We start from the raw sequence: 19,261 nt of genomic DNA on the forward strand, positions 1-19,261 counted from the left end.
GTCCGACTGGATTTCAGGATTGCTATGGACCAGTGACTCCTCTGTGCCACCTGCCTTTTCTCCTTTTGGAACACGAATGTCTGTACCAGTTATCCTCAGCCTGTCCCACTACTGTATGTTGGGAGTGTGGGGGAACATGGGTATTCAGATGAAGAGGAACTATAGTTCAGGAGCTGCACTTAAGACACTATACCTAAGGGTCTCATCCACACTTAGATCTGATTTAGATGATAAGATTCTGGACTTTGAGCTGATGATGTAATGGATTGAACCTTTTGGGGACCCTGGGAGGAAGTGAACATATTTCGTATTTGAGAGGAACGTGAATCATTGGGGGTCAAAGGGTAAAATATGGTAGCCAGCCTCAAAGATGGCTCCAAGGATCCCCACCTCTTGATATTTATGCCCTTGTGTAGTCCTCCTCCTACACTGAGTAGGACTGATCTCTGTAACTAATAAGCTATGTAGGAAAAGATGATGTGTGACTTCTGAGCTTAGATCATAAAAGACAATGAGTCTTCCACCTTGCCCTCTCTTGGATCACTTGATTTGGGAGAATTCAACTGCCATGTCATGAGAACACTCAAGCAGCCCAATAGAAAGTGGAAAGGCTTCCTGCCAACAGCCACGTGAGTGAGCCATTTGGAAGCAAATCCTACATTTTCTAGTCAACCCTTCAAGTGACTACAGGCCCAGCCAACATCTTCACTGAAATCTCGAGAGACACTGAGTCAGATCACTGAGCTAAGTCGCTCCCATATTCTGAACTCACAGAAATTGTGAGATAATGAATGTTTATTGTTTTAAGCTGCCACATTTTGAGGTAATTTTCTATACAATAACAAATTAATATAAGAAGGTTGTTGTTTTGTTTTTTTAAATCTCTGGATGCTCCTAAAGATTCCAATTCCTGGGGAATCCAACTGTTCTGATTTCTGGGCAAAGGATACAGAAGGTCCGTCTCATTGCCTCTGCCATACCTCATCACCAGAACTCTATGAAGTTCCTTTTTAACAGTTCCATCACCTCCTGCCTCTAAGACCCTCTCACCATGGAGGGCTCAAAGAAAGACTGTGAAGTGTCAGATACTGAACTGCACAGTATGATATTTTAACTTTCAGTCAGGGAAAATTACGAACAAACAATAACGACAACAAAAAGACACCCATCCCTCCCCATCAAAGGCCTTGGACACAAAAGTGTTCTTTTAAGACATTAAAAAATTGTTTTCATTGAAAAAGTATTTTCTAAATGTGATAACATGTTTGTAAAGGCTAACTTATTTCCTTTTAAGCCTGGGGAGGTGGAAATAACCAAGCATGAAATACTATTCACTGGGTATACTAACATTGATGTTTGAGCTGTCTTTTGTTGAATACTTTTTTCAGAATGGTGCATCAATCCCTGTTTCCGATGCAGACATAGAAATAATTTCCAGAGGGGCTGGCCCCAGGCCCAGTGGTTGGGTTTACGCACTCTGCTTTGGTGGCCCAGGGTTTCGCCGGTTCTGATCCTGGGCGCGGACGTGGCACTGCTCATCAATCCACGCTGGGGTGGCGTCCCACATAGCACAACCCGAAGGACCTACAACTAAAAATACACAAGTATGTGCCGGGGGGCTTTGGGGAGAAGAAAAAGAAAAAGAAGATTGGTAACAGCTGTTAGCTCAGGTGCCAATCTTAAAAAAAAAAAAAAAAAAAGAATTTCCAGAGAAATCAACTGGAGAAAAATATAAATGTGTATGGAATTGGAACAAAAGAAACCTCCTGATTTTTTCCCCCAACAGTCTATAGAATTGTTCTGAGGTTAAAAAAAAAAAAAGCAAAATATTTCTAAAAACTAAATCTCTGACAAAAGCCGCAGAGATTAAGCATACATTATATGCAGAGACATTAAAAATTATTTTAAGTAATTTTTTACCCCATCCCATCCCCTGGCACTTTTGTGAAGATCATCTGGAAATTCTAGCTCAACATTATCTAAGAGAATCCATGGAAAACAGACACCATTCCATCCTCCTCTCTTCTCAACCACACCTCAGCCTCTCCCCAGATGAGATCAAAATGTCATTTTCTTCTCTCAAATACAAAACAAAAGGTCTTCTATGAATGGACAGTCACCCATACGGGGTGGCGGGGTTGGGGGGGGGGGCGGATTGCCTACACTACCAGCAGCCATCCAAAAATGCCCAATGCGTTCAAGATGTGCCTAAAACCTCCTTCAAAGGGTCATTATGTGCACCAAACATAATTGTGCCAATAATAATAGCTAAAATGTAGTGACTACTTCTACAAGGCAGGCCCCTTTACATTTCATCCAAAAAACAGCCCCACGAGATAGGTGTTACTGTTATTTCCACTTTACATACTTCTTTTAAAAAGTAGAAAACAGAACGATCAATTAACTTCTCAAAGTTACAACGTCACAAAGCCAATAAGTTGTAGTACCAGGATTTGAGGGCTCTCCGGCAGTGGATCTTCCAAAACCAGCTTTTAAACAGCCACAAAAAGGGGGCCGGCCCAGTGGCACAGAGGTTAAGTTCACACATTCTGCTTGTCTGCAGCCCAGGGTTGGCCAGATTGGATCCCAGGTGCGGACACCGCACCGCTTGGCAAAAGCCATGCTGTGGTAGGCATCCCACGTATAAAGTAGAGGAAGATGGGCATGGATGTTAGCTCAGGGACAGTCTTCCTCAGAAAAAAGAGGATTGGCAATAGTTAGCTCAGGGCTAACCTTCCTCAAAAAAAAAAAATTTAAAAAATTTTTAAAAAGCCACAAAAAAGGTCTACCGCAGTTCTTGGCACTTTAGTAACTGGTTAATAAATAACAGTCCCCCGCCTTTCTCTTGGAACCCAAACTGAATCTGGGCGGTCCCCTTACTAAGGAAAATGACTGCACACTGGAACTCACTCGACAAACACCGACTCTCCCACCTACTTCACCCTACATCTCAACCGAACCCCAGGCAAGCTCTCAGGAAAAGGCACAGAGGTTGCCACCCCGGAGTTTCCGAGCCCCTGGGAGGCAGGACCGCAAACAGCCTTTGCAAATAGACAAAGCAGAGCATTGCTTTGGATCAAAAACGCCTGTTTGCTCAAACTGAGTCGGAGATTCCCTGAGCCCGGGAGAACAAACACGACCCTTCCCGGGGCCTCTGCGAGTCCCCAGCCGCCAGGGTCAGCCTGGTAGACAGCACCCCACACCGGCTCCACGCAGCAGCGGGGACGGGGACAGGCGGGCGACGACACAGCGCACGGAGAGGGACTGCAATGCACATGTCCACCTGCCTGGCGGCCTTGAAGCGTCAGGCTGACACCCGAGGCGGGTGTCGGGGGGGCGGGGCCCCATTCCCGCCTGCGAGCGAGCAGGAGCCCTCCTCCGCCTTCCCCCTCCCTCCGGGGCCGCCCAGCCCCCGCGGGGAACGCAGGAAAGGGCCACCGCCACTTTAAGTGACTCAGGAAGTGACAGGTGGCCGCCTGCCAGGGAAGGGGACGGTGGAACCGGGGCGGCGCGCAGTCAGGGCCGCGCGCTCGCCCGGGGAGCAGGCGGCGCGGCGCGGGGGCCGACGGGGGCGCGGGCCGCCGCGCCGGAAGTGCCGGGCCACCACCGGAAGCGCGGCGGGCGCCCAGCTGCCGAGCCGGCGGGAAGGCGCTTCGCTGCTCGGCCGGGCGGGGCTGTCGGGAGCGGGCGGCAGCGGCGCGGCGCCGGGCCTGCGGCGAGACCGGCGCGGCCACTGCCCGGACGGGCGGCGGCTGGGGAAGAGGCCGTGAGAAGGCCGCGCGCGGGCCAGGCGCCGAGCCCGCGGGCCCGAGGCCGGCCGCGTCTCTGCGCGCATATGGCCTCCGGAGGGCGCGCGGCCTGCGAGCAGCTGCCGCACGACGGCACGTGCGACGAGTGCGAGCCCGACGAGGCGCCGGGGGCCGCCGAGCTGTGCCGGGAATGCGGCTTCTGCTACTGCCGACGCCACGCCGAGGCCCACGCGCGCCAGTTCCCCGGCCACCGCCTGGCCGCCTACGTCCACGGCGCCGCCCGGGCCCGGACCTCGGGGGCGCAGGGCGCGGAGCACGCGGAGGCCACGGAGGAGCGCGAGGCGGGGGCAGAGAGCGAGTCAGAGGAGGGCAGCGAGTCCGAGGAGGAGAGCGAGACGGGGGAGGACAGCGAGACGGGGGAGGAGAGCGACGATGACGAGAGCGAGGAGGACAGCGAGGAGGAGATGGAGGACGAGCAAGAGAGCGGCGCCGAGGAGGACAACCGCGAGGAGGGGGAGTCCGAGGGCGAGACTGAGGCGGAGAGCGAGTTTGACCCGGAAGTAGAGATGGAAGCCGAGCGGGTGGCCAAGAGGAAGTGTCCGGACCACGGGCTGGACCTGAGCACCTACTGCCAGGAGGACAAGCGGCTCATCTGTGTGCTGTGCCCGGTGGTCGGGGCGCACCGGGGCCACCAGCTCTCCACCCTCGACGAAGCCTTCGAGGAACTAAGAGTAAGTATCGGGCGGGCGTCCCGAGCGCAGGTGCTCTGCTCGCGGCCACGGTCTGGCGCGTTCGCTCGTTGGGAGCAGTGCTGACTCGCCCCTTTTCATTGAACTCCTTTGAGAACCGTAGGAAAGTTTTGGACTCACCCCAGAAAAATGTGTGTACACAAAGTGTAGTGTGCACTTTCTGGAAAATTGCAAGCCTCTGGCCTCGGGATCCCGGGTGAAGCATCCCATGGGAGTTCTGACCGCCTGAGCCGGTCCCCCCGCCACCCCTGTTGAGACGAGCGCCCTGGCCTGGGGCCCTTGACCAGGCCGCCTCTGCCTCCTTGCAGGCGGGACACCGCGGTTGGCCGGATGAACCCAAGCCGGCGGGGCCTCTGTCCTGAAAAGACCCCCGAGGTTGTGGTTTTGGTGGTAGCTTCGGTGCGTCCTGAGTTCCTTGTTGGTTCTTCGTGTTTGCTACTTGCTTGGAAGGGAGGATGAGAGGGTAGAGGCAAAATTGGGGTGGGAGTAGGGCTCCCACGTCCTCCGTCTTTTCGATCTTGAACCCTGCTGGTCCCCTAGGACAGTGTTTGGAAAGCAGTAGACATTCATAAATATTTGTTGAATGAATAGATTTGCAAGTGATTTGCTTTTTCTTTATGTTGGGGGTCTTTACAATCACTGAGAGAACCTGCTGGAGTTAACCAGGGAGGGAAGTTTGAGTGGACTGATGAGTTCATGAAGTGATCAGTTCGTTAGTGAATGTCGTCTCGTCACGATGACTTGTTTCCCTAAGCAACCTTGCAGTCGCTGGCACTGGGATAACAAATGCTTTGACAATGAAAATCCCCCGTGTTAAGATTTCACTTTTTTATTGTAACATACATACTCAAAATGTATAAAAACATACACTTATTATAAATAATTATAAAGCAAAGACTGAAGTAACGTCCACCCAGATTAAGAAATAGAACATTAGTAGCGATGTGGAAGCCCGGGGCCCTTTTCCAGTTAGAACCATCTCCTTTCCCCGTAGGTAACTATGATTCCGACTTTTGTGGTGATAATTTCCTTGCCTGTCTTTCTACTTTTACCGCGTATGTATGCATTCCTAAACTTATTTGAATTTGACACAATTGTATCACATTGTTATCGTGCATTCTCTTGGGTCTTCATTTTTTCAGTATTGTGTTAGATTCATCCGGTGGGTGGCTGTGGTTTGTTCATTATCATTGTATAGAATTCCATTTTATGAATATGCCACAAGTTACCTGTTGTGAGTGGTAACATTTGGTTTTCAGATTCTGGAGTTTCTGGCTATTATAAACAATGTTGGTATAAACATTCTTGTTCATGTCTCCTGCTGCATGTCTACATGCATTTAAATGGAAGATAAACCTAGGAGTGCAATTGTTGGATCCTAGACTCTGCTTATCTTCAATAGTACTAGATGTTGCCAACTATTTTCCAAAGTGGTTGTACCAGTTTGCATTGCCATAGAGACTGTGTGCGAGTTCCTGTTGCTCTGTATCTTCACTCATGCTTGCCATTACAGAATTTTTAATTTTTGTCAATCTTGTGTCTATATAATGGTATTTTCCTGTGGTTTAAATTTGCATTCCTCGGGTTACTGACAACTTTGAGCATCTTTTGTATTTCTTCTTTTGTGAAGTGCCCATTCAGGTCTTTTGCTCATTTTTCTATTGGCGTATCTATCTTCTTCTCATTAATTTTTGGCATTTATTTCTGACTTCTTTGTTGTTTATATGGGTTCCAAATATCTCCTTCTACTCATCTTTTTAAAAAATTGTGCCTTGAATAGAAGTTCTTAATTTTAATGTCAGAATTTATCAATAATTTCCTTTATTGTTAGTGCTTTTTGTGTCTTGTTCCACTTAGTATTGATTTTTGTGTAGTGGAGATAGGGGCTTAATTTAATTTTTTCCCCCATGCAGATGCCAATTGCTGTAGCAGCGTTTATTGAAAAGCTTATCCTTTCTGCACTGATCTGCTATGACACCTGTCATGTGTAAAGTACGAGTGTGTGTGAATGTGTTTCTTGGCTCTTCTGTTCTGTACCATTGATCTGTTGGTGTACCCCTCGGTGAACAGTATGTTTTTCAGTCATTATAGCTTTGTAACATTTCTTAATACCTGGTAGAGCAAGTCCTTCTACTTCATTCTTCTGGGAAAGTATCTCACCCAGTCTTGGCCTTTTAGATTTCTTAGAGTCATACTGTAAAGTTCTATTTTTAAAAAATGCCTGCAGGGCTCTTTTTGTATTATACTGAATTTATAAACTAGGATACAGAGCATTAATACCATTACAACATGAAATCTTCTGATCCATTGTTTTACGTCTTTTTTATTGCCTCACAGTTAAGTTTCATCATTTTTTTCTGTAAGATCTTGTCCTTCGTTGTGAAATTTGTTCCTGAAATTTATTATATTTACAGTTTTATAGTATTGTAAAACATGTTTTTAATTTTTGTTATCTAGTTGTTGTTATATAGGAATATGATAACTTATATTTATTGATTTTTGTATTAAGCAATCTGCTGAATTCTCTTACGTATTCTAATACTTAATCTGTAGAATCATTCTACATACATGATCATATTATCTGCAAAGAGGGACAGTTTTTGTTTCTTCCCAATCCTTATACCTGTTGTTTGTTTTTTCTTACCTTATTGCTTTGGATAGGACCTCTACTATAATGTTGAATAGAAGTGATAGTGGGTATTCTGGCCTTGTTCCTAATTGAGGGATAATTTACAACATTTCACAAATAAGTGTGATAGTAGTTTTTTTTTCACAGATGTGTTTTATCAGGTTAAGAAAGTTTCCTCCTCATCCTAGTTTAAGAGTTTTTCATAATATTGAATGAATACTGAATTTTATCAGGTGCTTTTCTTGTATCTATTGGGATATTCATGTGATTTTACTCTTTTACTATGTTAATGTGATGAATTACATTAATTGACTTACTTTTTAGATTAAATTTTTAAATCAGTAATAAGTTTGTATGTCTCAAAAGCTTCTCTTTCACCTTTTCCCCTTTCCCCCAACTCCCTTAACACTATTGGTAACCACTTTTATTTGTTTTTTGCTCATCCTTCAAGTGTTTCTTTCTGCAGATACAGGCGAGTGCATATTTATGGTCTTATTTCTATCTCTTCATGTCATTATTACTATATTTTACAATTAAAGCAACCTTGCATTTCTAGGATAAACCCAGATTGGTGATGATGAAGTATCCTTGTTTTTGAATTTTGTTTATTAATTTATATAGAGTTTTTTTCATTTATATTTATGGGAGAAATTAGCTCATAAATTTTCTTTCTTGTACTGTCCTCATAAGATTTGCTATCAAGGTTATATTGGCTTTATAGTATGAGTCAGGGGGTATTGCTTCTCTCGTATTTTCCCTCTTTCAGTGCTCTGGAAGTGTTTGTATAAGATTGGAGTATTTCTTAGAATGGTGGTTGAACTGACCAGGGAAGCCATCTGGAACTGAAAAGAGAGAGAAAGAGAGAGTATTTTGTTTTTTGTTTTGCATAGTATTTCTGACTATGGATTCAATTTCTTTAGTGGTTATAATCTGTCCAGGTTGTGTATTTTTCCTTAAGTCAATTTTGGTAAGTTACATTTTCCCAAAAGTTTGTCCATTTTGTCTAAATTTTCAGATGTACTAGTATAAATTTATGACTCATATCTTCTTATCTCTTCTCATACTGTAGCTCTCCACTTTATTCCTTTGAGCATGTTCATTTGTCATCTGTCTCTGATAATCCAGCATGTGAAGACTTTGTGGATTTCTCTCTGCTATTGTTTTTGATGGTGTTTTTCATGTTTCTTTATTTTTTTTTGTCCTTTGTTATGTTTGCATAGCTTCTCATTGCCTTTAAAAAATTATTTGTGGGGATTTCCGAAGCCTTGGCATGAAGCTGTATTCTTCAAAAGAGAATTTGAGTTTGCTCCTGCTAAGGCCTGAGAGTAAAACTTGTCTAGAACCCCCTTAAACCAAAATAATTGCTTGAGGTTTCTTGGATCAGATTTTTAGGACTTGTGTGCCCAAGTTTACAACCTTTTAAAGATTTTTTTCTTTCATCTTGCCCTATGCGCCACCCCCAACCCCATTTTGTTCAGCTCCAAGACAGCACTCCCCACAGGAAGGTGCGGAGTGTTTGGAGGGTGAGATTGTGGCAAGTTTACTTTAGTTTGTCTTTACTCTAGGATTTTACCTTTGGCAGGATGGGAGCGTCCCAAGTCTATATGGAAAGGGACTCCTTGAAATGTCTCATTCTGAACAGGCCATAAGCTTTGCTTTGTGTTACCTTCTCCCCCAGACCCCCAACTCATTTTATGCCCCTAATCAAATACACAGCCCAGTTTCTTGCTCTCAGCAAACGTCCTCAGATCAAGAACTGCTTCCTCTACTTGCTTTGCTTATCCTAAGGTTGGAACAATATTACTAACTAAACTGTAGACCCTATTTGAATTTCACCAATTTGTCCTCCAGTGACTTTTGTACTGTCAATGAAAATAATCCACAACCTATCTATAAATGAAAATTGGAGTGAGTGTATTCTGAGCCAAATGTGAGCACCATATAGCCCAGGGCCTTCCTTCCCCAAGGAAGGAGGGGCACCAAAGAAGTAGGGGTGTACAGAGTAGTCATATACCCTCAAAGAGGATGTTTCACATGTGATTGAAATGTCCCTTTTACGATAGTCACAAGACTGCTCTGTCAGCACAGCGATTGATGGACACAGCAGGTAGTAGGTCTGCTGTCTGGGGGGTGGGTGGGGGTGGACACAGCAGGGAGCGGGTCTGTTGTCTTGAGCTGGCTGGTCACAGGATGGGTGCAGCAATCAGTTCCTAACCTAGGGAGAGAAGCTTATCCTTAAGGAAAATGCTAATATGGGGGAAGTTGCACCTTTATCCTTAAGGGCATTGTTCTTTAGGACATAGCAAGTGCTTAAAGCAGATGTATAATGGATGGTCAGTGGCCACGACAGGCCCTTTTGAAAAAACAAAGGGCAAATTAGGTTTACACCAAATGGCTTCCTCATATATGTCAATATATCTTATTGCTTGCTGTTTATTTGTCAGTACCCGGAATCCTATGGCCACATACATTTTCTTGTTTTTGATGACGGTTGATAGTTTCGAGGAGTGCTAGTGAGGTGTTTTGTGGAATGTCTCTCAGTTTGCATTTGTCTGATGTTTTTCTCACGGTGAAACTGGAATTATGGGTTTTGGGGCAATATAAATTCTCTCTTAGGCTTTGCTTTTTTCACTTAGCAATATGTCTTTGAAATCACTCCGTAGATCTGCCTATTTATTTACAGCTGCAGATACTCCATTGCGTGTCATTCATTAAATTCTTAATTTATGATATTGTGTTTTTCAGCTCTAGAATGCCTATTTGGTTATTTTTGTAAGATCCCATTTCTTTGAATCTTTTGGTGTCTGATTCTTGATTATCATATTTTCACGATTCTTCTCATGTCTCCTAATTTTTCATCAATACTAGACATTGTGTTTAGGAGAACTGTAGAAACTAGAGTAATATTTTCTGTTTTCCCTCTCAGGGTGTGCTATTTATTTGCTGTGTTAGGTAGCTAGGATGAGGGCTGATCATTTTGATCCAGTAAAGGTTTTGAGCTTGATCAGAGTTTGGTTGCAGCTTTCATTAGTTCCACTTCACCTCTGGTTTCGGATGTTTTGAGGGCAATGTACATTTGCTTACTGGCAAGAAGGAAAGTCTTGTGGAATATTGCACGTGGCTTGGTGTGATGATGGTGAGAGAACAGGATCTGTTATGTACGCCTTCATCCACTCAGCGAGTATTTATTGAGCATTGGCTGAGGTCAGAGGCTTGTCTCAGCATTGGAGATGTGGCAGTGAGCAAAATGGAAAAGGTCCCTGCTTCTACTGGAGATTACATTGTATTAGAAGAAATAGAGGAGAAGAAATAAACAGATAAACAGCTTAATAAGTGTTATAAAGAAAAAATAAAATACAATGCAGGATTAGAGAGGGACAGGAAATATCTTAGCTCTGCTACTTGCTTTTTGACCTTCGGCAAGTTATGTAACACTTTGGCCTTGTTTGCATTTCTCTAAAACGGTTATAAAGTTAAAAAATAAAGTAAAATAGGACTTTTGTGAGCATAAAATGACTTAATTTGTGTTAAGACACTTTAACAATGCTTAACACGTTGTTAGTGCTCAATAAATCTTAACTGTTTTTATTATTATTAATATGAGGAGTCTAGTCAAACATACAGGTTTAGAGTTGAGAAGAGTTGTACAATATGTGTTTTGATAGCTCAGTGTCTAACCGGGCTGTGAGTGGCTGGTATTGGTGCTAGAAAGCCAAATTGGTGCCCGGGGTCTTAACAGCCTACTCTTGAGAGAACAGGTCCAAGCTTTCCCTGCTCTCTCTCCCCGGAATCTAGTGCCCTCTTTTTCTCTTCCCTGACCTTGCAGTCAAAATAGAATGGGTTAACAGGCATGTTATACTATTAGACAGTTGCTTTTCAGGGTAAGATTGCTGATGCAGGAGGCTTATTATTCGTAAGCCCCTCTGGGGATAAAGGACTATGTACCTGTGGCACCACCGTTTCTATTGTTTGTTTGTTTATTTTTGTTTTTTTCTGGATTTTTTTTTATTGAGGTCATAGTAGCTTATAACATTTTGAAATTTCAGTTGGACGTTGTTTTTTGTCCATCACCATATATATGTGCCTCTTTACCCTTTATGTCTGTCCCCAACCTCCCTTCCCCTCTGGTAACCAGTAGTCTGATCTCTTTGTCCATGTTTTTATGTTCCACATATGAGTGAAGTCATACAGTGTTTGTCGTTCTCTGCCTGGCTTATCTTGTTAACAGAATACCCTCAAGTTCCATCCGTGTTGTTGTAAATGGGACGATTTTGTCTTTTTATGGCCAAGTAGTATTCCATTGTATATATTTACACTGCATCTCCTTTAGCCATTCATTAGTCGATGGGCACTTGGGTTGCTTCCACATCTTGGCTACTGCGAATAATGCTGCAGTGAACATAGGGATGCATAAGTCTCTTTGAGTTGTTCATTTCAAGTTCTTTGGATAAAATACCCAGTGGTGGAATAGCTAGGTCATATGGTATTTTGATTTTTAATTTTTTGAGAACTCTCCATCCTGTTTTCCATAATGACTGCACCAGTTTGCATTCTCACCAGCAGTGTGTGAGGGTTCTCTTTTCTCCACATCCTCTCCAACATTTTTTATTTTTTGTCTTGGTGATTATAGCCATTCTAACAGGTATAAGGTAATATCTCAATGTAGTTTTGTTTTTGTTTTTTTTAAAAGATTGGCACCTGAGCTAACAGCTGTTTCCAGTCTTTCTTCTTCTTCTTCTTCTTCTTTTCCTCAAAGCCCCAGCACATAGTTGTATATTCTAGTTGTAGGTCCTTCTGGTTGTGCTATGTGGGATGCCACCTGAGCATGGCCTCACAAGTGGTGCCATGTCCACGCCCAGGATCTGAACCGGTGAAGCGCTGGGCCACCAAAGGTGGAGCACGCCAACTTAACCACTCCACCATGGGGCCGGCCCCTCAATGTAGTTTTGATTTGCATTTCCCTGATGGTTAGTGAGGTTGAATATCTTTTCATGTGCCTATTGGCCATCTGTGTATCTTCTTTGGAAAAATGTCTGTTCCTATCCTTTGCCCATTTTTTGATCGGGTTGTTTGTTTTTTTGTTGTTGAGTGTGTTAGTCCTTTATATATTTTAGAGATTAATCCCTTTTCAGATATGTGATTTGCAAATATTTTCTCCAAGTTGGTGGGTTGTCTTTTTGTTTTGTTCCTAGTTTCCTTTGGCTTGCAGAAGCCCTTTAGTCTGATGAAGTCCATTTGTTTATTTTTCCTTTTGTTTCTTTTGCCCAAGTAGACATGGTATTTGAAAAGATACTTCTAAGACTGATGTCAAAGAGTGTACTGCCCATGTTTTCTTCTAGGAGTTTTATGGTTTCACGTCTTACCTTCAAGTCTTTGATCCGTTTTGAGTTTATTTTTGTGTATGGTGTGAGATAATGATCTGCTTTCATTCTTTTGCATGTGGCTATCCAGTTTTCCCAACACCATTTATTGAAGAGACCATCTTTTCTCCATTGTATGTTCTTGGCAACTTTGTTGAAGATTAGCTGTCCGTATATGTGTGGTTTTATTTTTGGGGTTTCAGTTCTGTTCCGTTGATCTGTGTGTGTGTTTTTGTACCAGTACCATGCCGTTTTGATCACTATGGCTTTGTAGTACATTTTGAAGTCAGGGATTGTGATGCCTCCAGCTTTGTTCTGTTTTCTCAGGATTGCTTTAGTTGTTTGGGGTCTTTTGTTGCCCTGTATAAATTTTAGAATTCTTTGTTCTATTTCCGTGAAGAATGTCATTGGGATTCTAATTGGGATTGTATTGGATCTGTAGATTGCTTTAGGTAGTATGGACGTTTTAACTATGTTTATTCTTCCAATCCATGGCACCAGCATTTCTTGACTACAACCTGTGACATGAAAGTTGTCCTGCCCGCCCGTTAGTAAACCCACCTTTTCTCTTCCTTTGCATCTGACCCAAGACTGAGAAGCCAGAGATCAATCCGTGTCAGTGTGTCTTCTGCTAGAAGTTACAGTTCAGTCTGGGATGACCACGTCAGTTTTGTGTACCCAATCCTGATGGTTTTTTTTATATCCAGAGCTAGGGGCTAAACTTTTTGTGTGGCAGGAAGAATCACAGATGCCCGGGAACCTTTCAGAAGAGGAGACAGAGTAGAGACGAAGAGTAGGTGGAAGAAAAACCAGTCCTGATCTGTAGAGTAGAAATGAGAATGGAGTGAGAAGCACAGAACCCTGGCCCTGGGAAACTTAAATCCTTTGTGTATGTGTTTTGTTTTTGCTTTTGGCGGGGGGGGGGGGGGGGCGTGTAACACTGTGATAGGGATCAGGCCAACATGGCATCAAGGGGAAAAACATCAGTACATCAGTATTGATGCCCTTTTCAGATGTCAAAAAATGAATCAAGAATGAAAAAAATAAAACCAAACAAAATCCTCCAAGTATACCATAATTTATGGCAAATAACTATATGGGCAGTGACTCTGATTGATATACATTTTAATGTGCTAGATTTTTCTTGTTGAACATTCAATTATATGTTATACTCACTTCAGATGTGATTAGTTTGTGTGTGTGTGTGTGTGTGTGTGTGTGTGTATGTGTATGTGTGAGGAAGATTGGCCCTGAGTTAACGTCTGTTGCCAGTCTTCCTCTTTTTGCTTGAGGAAGATTGTTGCTGAGCTAGCATCTGTGCCAGTCCTCCTCTAATTTCGGTGGGATGCCACCACAGTATGGCGGTGCTAGGTCCATGCCCAGGATCCGAACCTGTCAACCCTGGGCTGCTGAAGTGGAGTGCACAAACTTAACTACTACGCCACTAGCCTGGCCCCCATGTTTAGTTAGTTTTGATCAGGTAGCAGAGTAATCTGCTTTTCACTTCAGTAGAATACTAGAGAAAACATTCGTTATAATATGTCCAAACTATAGCGTATAGTTAGCTCTGCTCTCAATGACTGGTATTTTTTTAAGTTAATTTTACTTATCTGAATAATTTTTAAGCACTTATGGTGAACTGTGTGATGGATATTGAGAAGAATAAAGAAAGGTTCCTGACAACAGGAAGCTTATAGTCTGAATAGGAAAGATAGTCTTTTCACATGCTTATTTTTGTGTAAATATTAGAGGAGAGGTACAAATGGTATGCTGTGGGGGCTCAGAGAAAAGAAATTAATTTCAGCTGGAGGCATGGAATCAGGAAAGATTCTTGGAGGAAGTGGTATTCAAGGTAGGCCTTCAAAGATGGATAGGATTTTACGAGGTAGATAGAGACTAGGCTGTTAGGTAGCCCTCTCTGTTCCCATGGCAACAACATGAGCACATTTATTGTAGCACTAAATACATATAACTGTATCAGTGTTCTTTCTTTCCATGTGTGTGTTCCGCACGGGTTATAAACTCTTCTAGGGCTGAGATGGTATGTTACTCATTTTTGTGTTCCCAGCACCTAGCACAGTGCCTTTTGGGTAGTAGGTGTGCATGAAACATTGGGTAGATGTATGATGTGAAGTATTATAATCTCATCTAGTCCCAGGGCATCAATGAAGAACTGAAAAAGACAGTATTGCTTAGTGATTTAGTTTATCAATGTTTATATTAAGTTCAAGTGCATCCAAAATAATGAAGTAATTTCGGAAAACCTAAAATAACAATAATTCAAACGAAATAGATGTGTTTGTCTCTTGTGTAAAAGAAGTCTGGATGTAAGCAGTCTGTGGCTCGTGTGGAGAAACCATAAAGTTATCAGGAATCTAGGCTCTTTCCAGCTGTACTCCACCATCCTTAGGGTAGTCCCTGTCATGGACCAAGATGACTGTTGAGGGTCCAGCCAGCACATCCACGTTCCAGGATAGCAGGCATGGAAAGTGAAGAAGAGCACACCTCTCTGTTTTAGGAGAACCGTCCCAGAGTTGCACACATTGCTGCTTATGTTTCATCGGCCAGAATTCAGTCCCGTGGTCTTATCTAGTTGTAAAGGAGGCTGGAAAACAGTCTTTTCTCCTCGCCATAGTGTGTCAGGTAGAAGCTGGGGTCTGTTACTAAGCAAAAATGGGAGAATGAATATGAAGGACCACGTCATCTTGTCTTAGTTGGCTTTGCAATCTATGAGTTTGAGACCTGGCTCTGCTACTTCTAAGCTATGTCATGTTGGATAATTCACTCGGCCTTTCTGAGTCTTGGTTTCCTCATGTGTAACATGGACATGATAATTGTTTCTCCTCATTGGGTTTTAGTGAGGAATGAAAAGATCATGCGTGTGAGGAGCTGAGCACAGTGCCTGGAATATAATAATCCCTCAGCAGTTGGCTGGCTCTTGCTCTTATTACCATTAGAGAGCTTTCTAAGGTTCTGTTCTGAGTTCAGGTCCAAACCTTAGTCTGGCAGCAGGAGAAATTCAGGACACCAAGTTTCTCTGGGTGAGAACTGTTCAGCCCCCTCTCCTGCTGCTCCTTCTGCCTGCTCTATTCTGGTGGCTAGATAGGCTGGTGAGAAACTTCTCTTCAGAGAAGAGGCTCCTGCTGGTGCCTTATGCACTAGCTAACCAAAACACAGCTGGTAGGTCTAATTTTAGGTTCACAAGTCTTGCTGGTTGTCCTCTTTAAATTCTGTTTTACATTCTGAACTTGGGAAATTTTTATAGAAGTGGAGAGGAGGCAGGGGCAGTACACCCTTTACTTTCTGGTTAGAAAACAGTTTCCATTTTCCGTCCAGTAGGCAGTCCTGGGGAGAGATGTTACAGGCACCCTACTGTCCTCTCTGTGCCTTGGGTCTCTGTGAACCCTGGCAGACTATAACCTGTGTCGAGTGGTAGACTCGGACTTCATGTGTGTGAAGAATGGAAATGCTAACCTTTAGCTGAAGTTCTAAAACTAAGAGAGTCTAGAAACTCATGTCTGCTATTGACTTTTGAGGCGCTTTCCAGAGATGAGGATAATAGTTACTGTGTGGTTTTAGGTCAGATGGTTTTCTTTCATTATTTCAGTTGACCTCAGTACAACTCCTACAAATAAGCTATATTGTTATGATTCCCATTTTACAGATAAAGAAACTGATGCTTAAGGAGTTTGAGCTCTGTGGAAGGACACCTAGCTACTAAGTGGAAAGACTAGGATTTGAATCCAGGTCTGACTCCAAAGTACGTGTTCTTTCCACCACCCCATTTTGCCCCTACTCTCGCTTAATTATTCCCACTTACATTTAACCTTTCTAAGCTGTACTGACACATTCTCCTGATGTATGAAAGTATTTAATAGATAAATACTTTCTGAATAGTCTAAAACTATTCTTTCCTTTCTCTCTGAAGTTGTCTTCCTGGATATTTTAACAGAGTATTTTGATTAGTAACAGGTTATCTTGTTCATTTTTTTCTATTCAGCACTTCTCTAGCTCAGTACTTGATAGTTGTTAGTCAGTCTCTCAGTACATTGTTATTCAGTTAATAACAACAACATTGATAACTAAAATTTTTTGAGAACTTAGCATGTGCCAGGTTCTATACTATGCATTTCTTACATATTATCTCATTTAATTTTTACCACAGTTCTTTGAGGTGGACTAGTTATTAAGATATTTTTATATATTGTTTGAAGTTAGTGGCTTGATGGTTTTTTCCTTTAATCTATTCATTCAATCAGGTGGTGCTGTTTTGGGCAGTGGGGAGTGTAACAATAAACAATTCTAAGTCCCTTGTCTCATGAAGCTTATACTGTGTGAGTGAAATAGACATAAGTTAAACAGTAAATAATATTTCAAATAATGACAGGTACTACAAATAACAAACTAGAAGAAGGAGAAAGAGAGTGACTGGGATGGGGGTTGAGAGGGAAGCTGTTTAAGGATCTGAGAAGGACTCTTTTGAGGTAGTGACCTGGGCATAGTTAGAGCCAGTGATGGAGAGATTTGGGGGCATAGTGGTCCAAGTGGAGGAAATAGCGAGGTTCCGAGATGGAACAAGTTTCCTGAGGGATTAAAGGATGGCAGGAGAAGTGAGTCAGGTGGGGCTGGGGGAGTGCTACATGAGGACAGACGACCAGGTAGGCCATGATCAGGGTTTTGAATCTCGTTCTGAGTAGCTGTGGACTGTTTCAGCAGGGTAATGAGGGCTTTGATGGATGTTCCTAAAATTTCCCTCTGGTACCTGTGCAGAAGGGCGTGTGGAGAGCAAGAGTGGAGCAGTGCTGCTGCATGGACCCGGCGTCGCAAGGTGGGGAGGAGCCGCCGGGGGTGGTGTCTGTGTGCGTTAGGTCTCGAAAGACTTGGCCATGGGTTTTCTCAGACTCCCAAATCACTTTGGACCTGAGCAGCTGTGTAAAGGTGGTTGCCTAACATAGGAGTGGATTGGGGTTGGAAAATCAAGTCATGTGAAGAAGGTGGTAAAGAATTTTTGTACATGGCATGGTGATACTAAAATTTGGTTTCGTTTCCTTTTGACAAGTCTTCGCTTTCTGATTTGATTCCTCAGGAGGACTTTTTATATATTCTATCTTCCAATCCTTTTCCACTGTTTCTCTCAAACAAAACCTTTTTGTAAAAATGATAGAAAGTTGGATTGATTTTTTTTTTTTTTTAAATTTTTCCCCCAAAAGCAAAGTACCAACACAAGGCCTGTGGGCTAGGGAAAACACACAACAGGCAGCTGATACTCTTTCTGAACTCAGCATCTTCTGACTCTTTGCAATATGGAATTCAATATTTAGGAGCCAGTTTAGGCTGTTTAAATGATTTCCATTTACATTTCTATTGACACATGACTTTTCTTTCGGTGCCCAGCTGGTTGTTGGGATTAGACTAGAGTGACTCCCGTAAAAAGTAGAGACCAGGTGTCAAGAAATGCTTCTTGTTCTGATGCCACTTTACCTACCGTATCCACCTTTGCTTCTGCCTCTTGCCCACTTTCAAAGGGTGTTTACATTAGAATGAGCTGTGTTATTTCTGTGTTTTGGGGTGAGTAGATGGACATGTGTTTATGAGGTAGTCTGAACCCCTTTGAAGAAAGACATCCCAACTTTTTTGGTGTTCAAATACACGGACCCTTAGAGGTAGAAAAGTTTCAGAGAGGGTCGCTTTCAGGGTGGCAACTATGAATATCTGCAGGGCCCGGAAAGGTGCTGTAAATGAGAGAAGCAAACCAGGGTAACTGGAGCAGACTGGAGGGAGCTCGCCTTGGCTGAAGCAGGTCGCTGCTGCTCAGCTGCAGCCAACTGCTGCTGTGTGGGAGTGGGAGCCCAGTATGGTCATGTCTTTCAGATTTTCAAAAGAAGCTAGAAATCGTTATTGTTACGTCATAGCTCCTGAGTTTTAAATGCTGGCAGCTAATTTAAAATTCCCAGTGTGCTTTGTGGGACAACATTCTAAAAGCAAAGAATTAATTTGAAAAACTTTTTTAAAAAAAGCTGTAGGCTGTAGGCTGCGAATTTGTAGGTTCTGATTTGGTCCATTTTCCTCATTTACAGATTGAGCAACAGAAACCCAGAGATGTAAAATGACTCTTCCAAGCTCACACAGCAGTCAGTGGCATTGGCCTCTAAGAATAGAACCAGGTCGTCTTTCTCTTTGTGCAATGCTGTTTACGCTAGGAAAGTTAAACTTGTAGGGATTCTGAGGAAAGCTAATTCTCTTTGCCTAGAAAAGTGCGTGTACTTTCCAAATTTTGCATACAGTTTTGGGGGCTTCAAACTCCCTGAAATCCATACGTGAACACCAGGTAAAAACCCTCTCTTGCACCTGCTGGTTCATGCGTTTACAGTGCAAAGGGAACAGCACCCCAGTATTTACCCTTAGGCAAACTCGAGGCACTCGCAGCAGGAGCCCGGGTCTGTCCTCCCTGCCTCCCCGCTTCTTTTCTGTGTAGTGAATCTTAATTAGACAACGGGAATATGTTTAGGGAATATCTTAGGTAAGTCCCAGACTCTTCCTACCACCATCCCCAGACTAGTTCCTCCAATCATTGCTTTTCTGGTGTTTTACACACGTATGTATCACCCATAGAAGATAATAGGTTTTTGGATTTTTTTAAAAAGTGATACAGTATACAAGGTTTTTTTGTTTTTTTTTTAATTCAGCATTATGTCTGGCCTTGTATTCAGGTACATACAGATCTACTTTCATTCTTTTGTTTGCTATATCATGTTCCATAGTTTGTTCATTTCG

General features: G+C 43.1%; 1 protein-coding gene across 1 annotated transcript in view; it reads left to right on the top strand.

Annotated features, from left to right (window-relative positions):
* Positions 1-3,613: 3,613 nt before the first annotated feature.
* Positions 3,614-19,261, top strand: part of TRIM44 (tripartite motif containing 44) — a 112,626-nt gene continuing 96,978 nt past the window's right edge. Inside the window, exon 1 of the mRNA XM_044750626.2 lies at positions 3,614-4,480. Coding sequence (XP_044606561.2) covers positions 3,836-4,480 — 645 coding nt within the window. The 5' untranslated portion in view covers positions 3,614-3,835. The remainder of the gene's footprint in view (positions 4,481-19,261) is intronic.

The sequence above is a fragment of the Equus asinus genome, chromosome 17 (assembly GCF_041296235.1).
Source record: "Equus asinus isolate D_3611 breed Donkey chromosome 17, EquAss-T2T_v2, whole genome shotgun sequence".
In the NCBI taxonomy this organism is placed as follows: domain Eukaryota; kingdom Metazoa; phylum Chordata; class Mammalia; order Perissodactyla; family Equidae; genus Equus; species Equus asinus.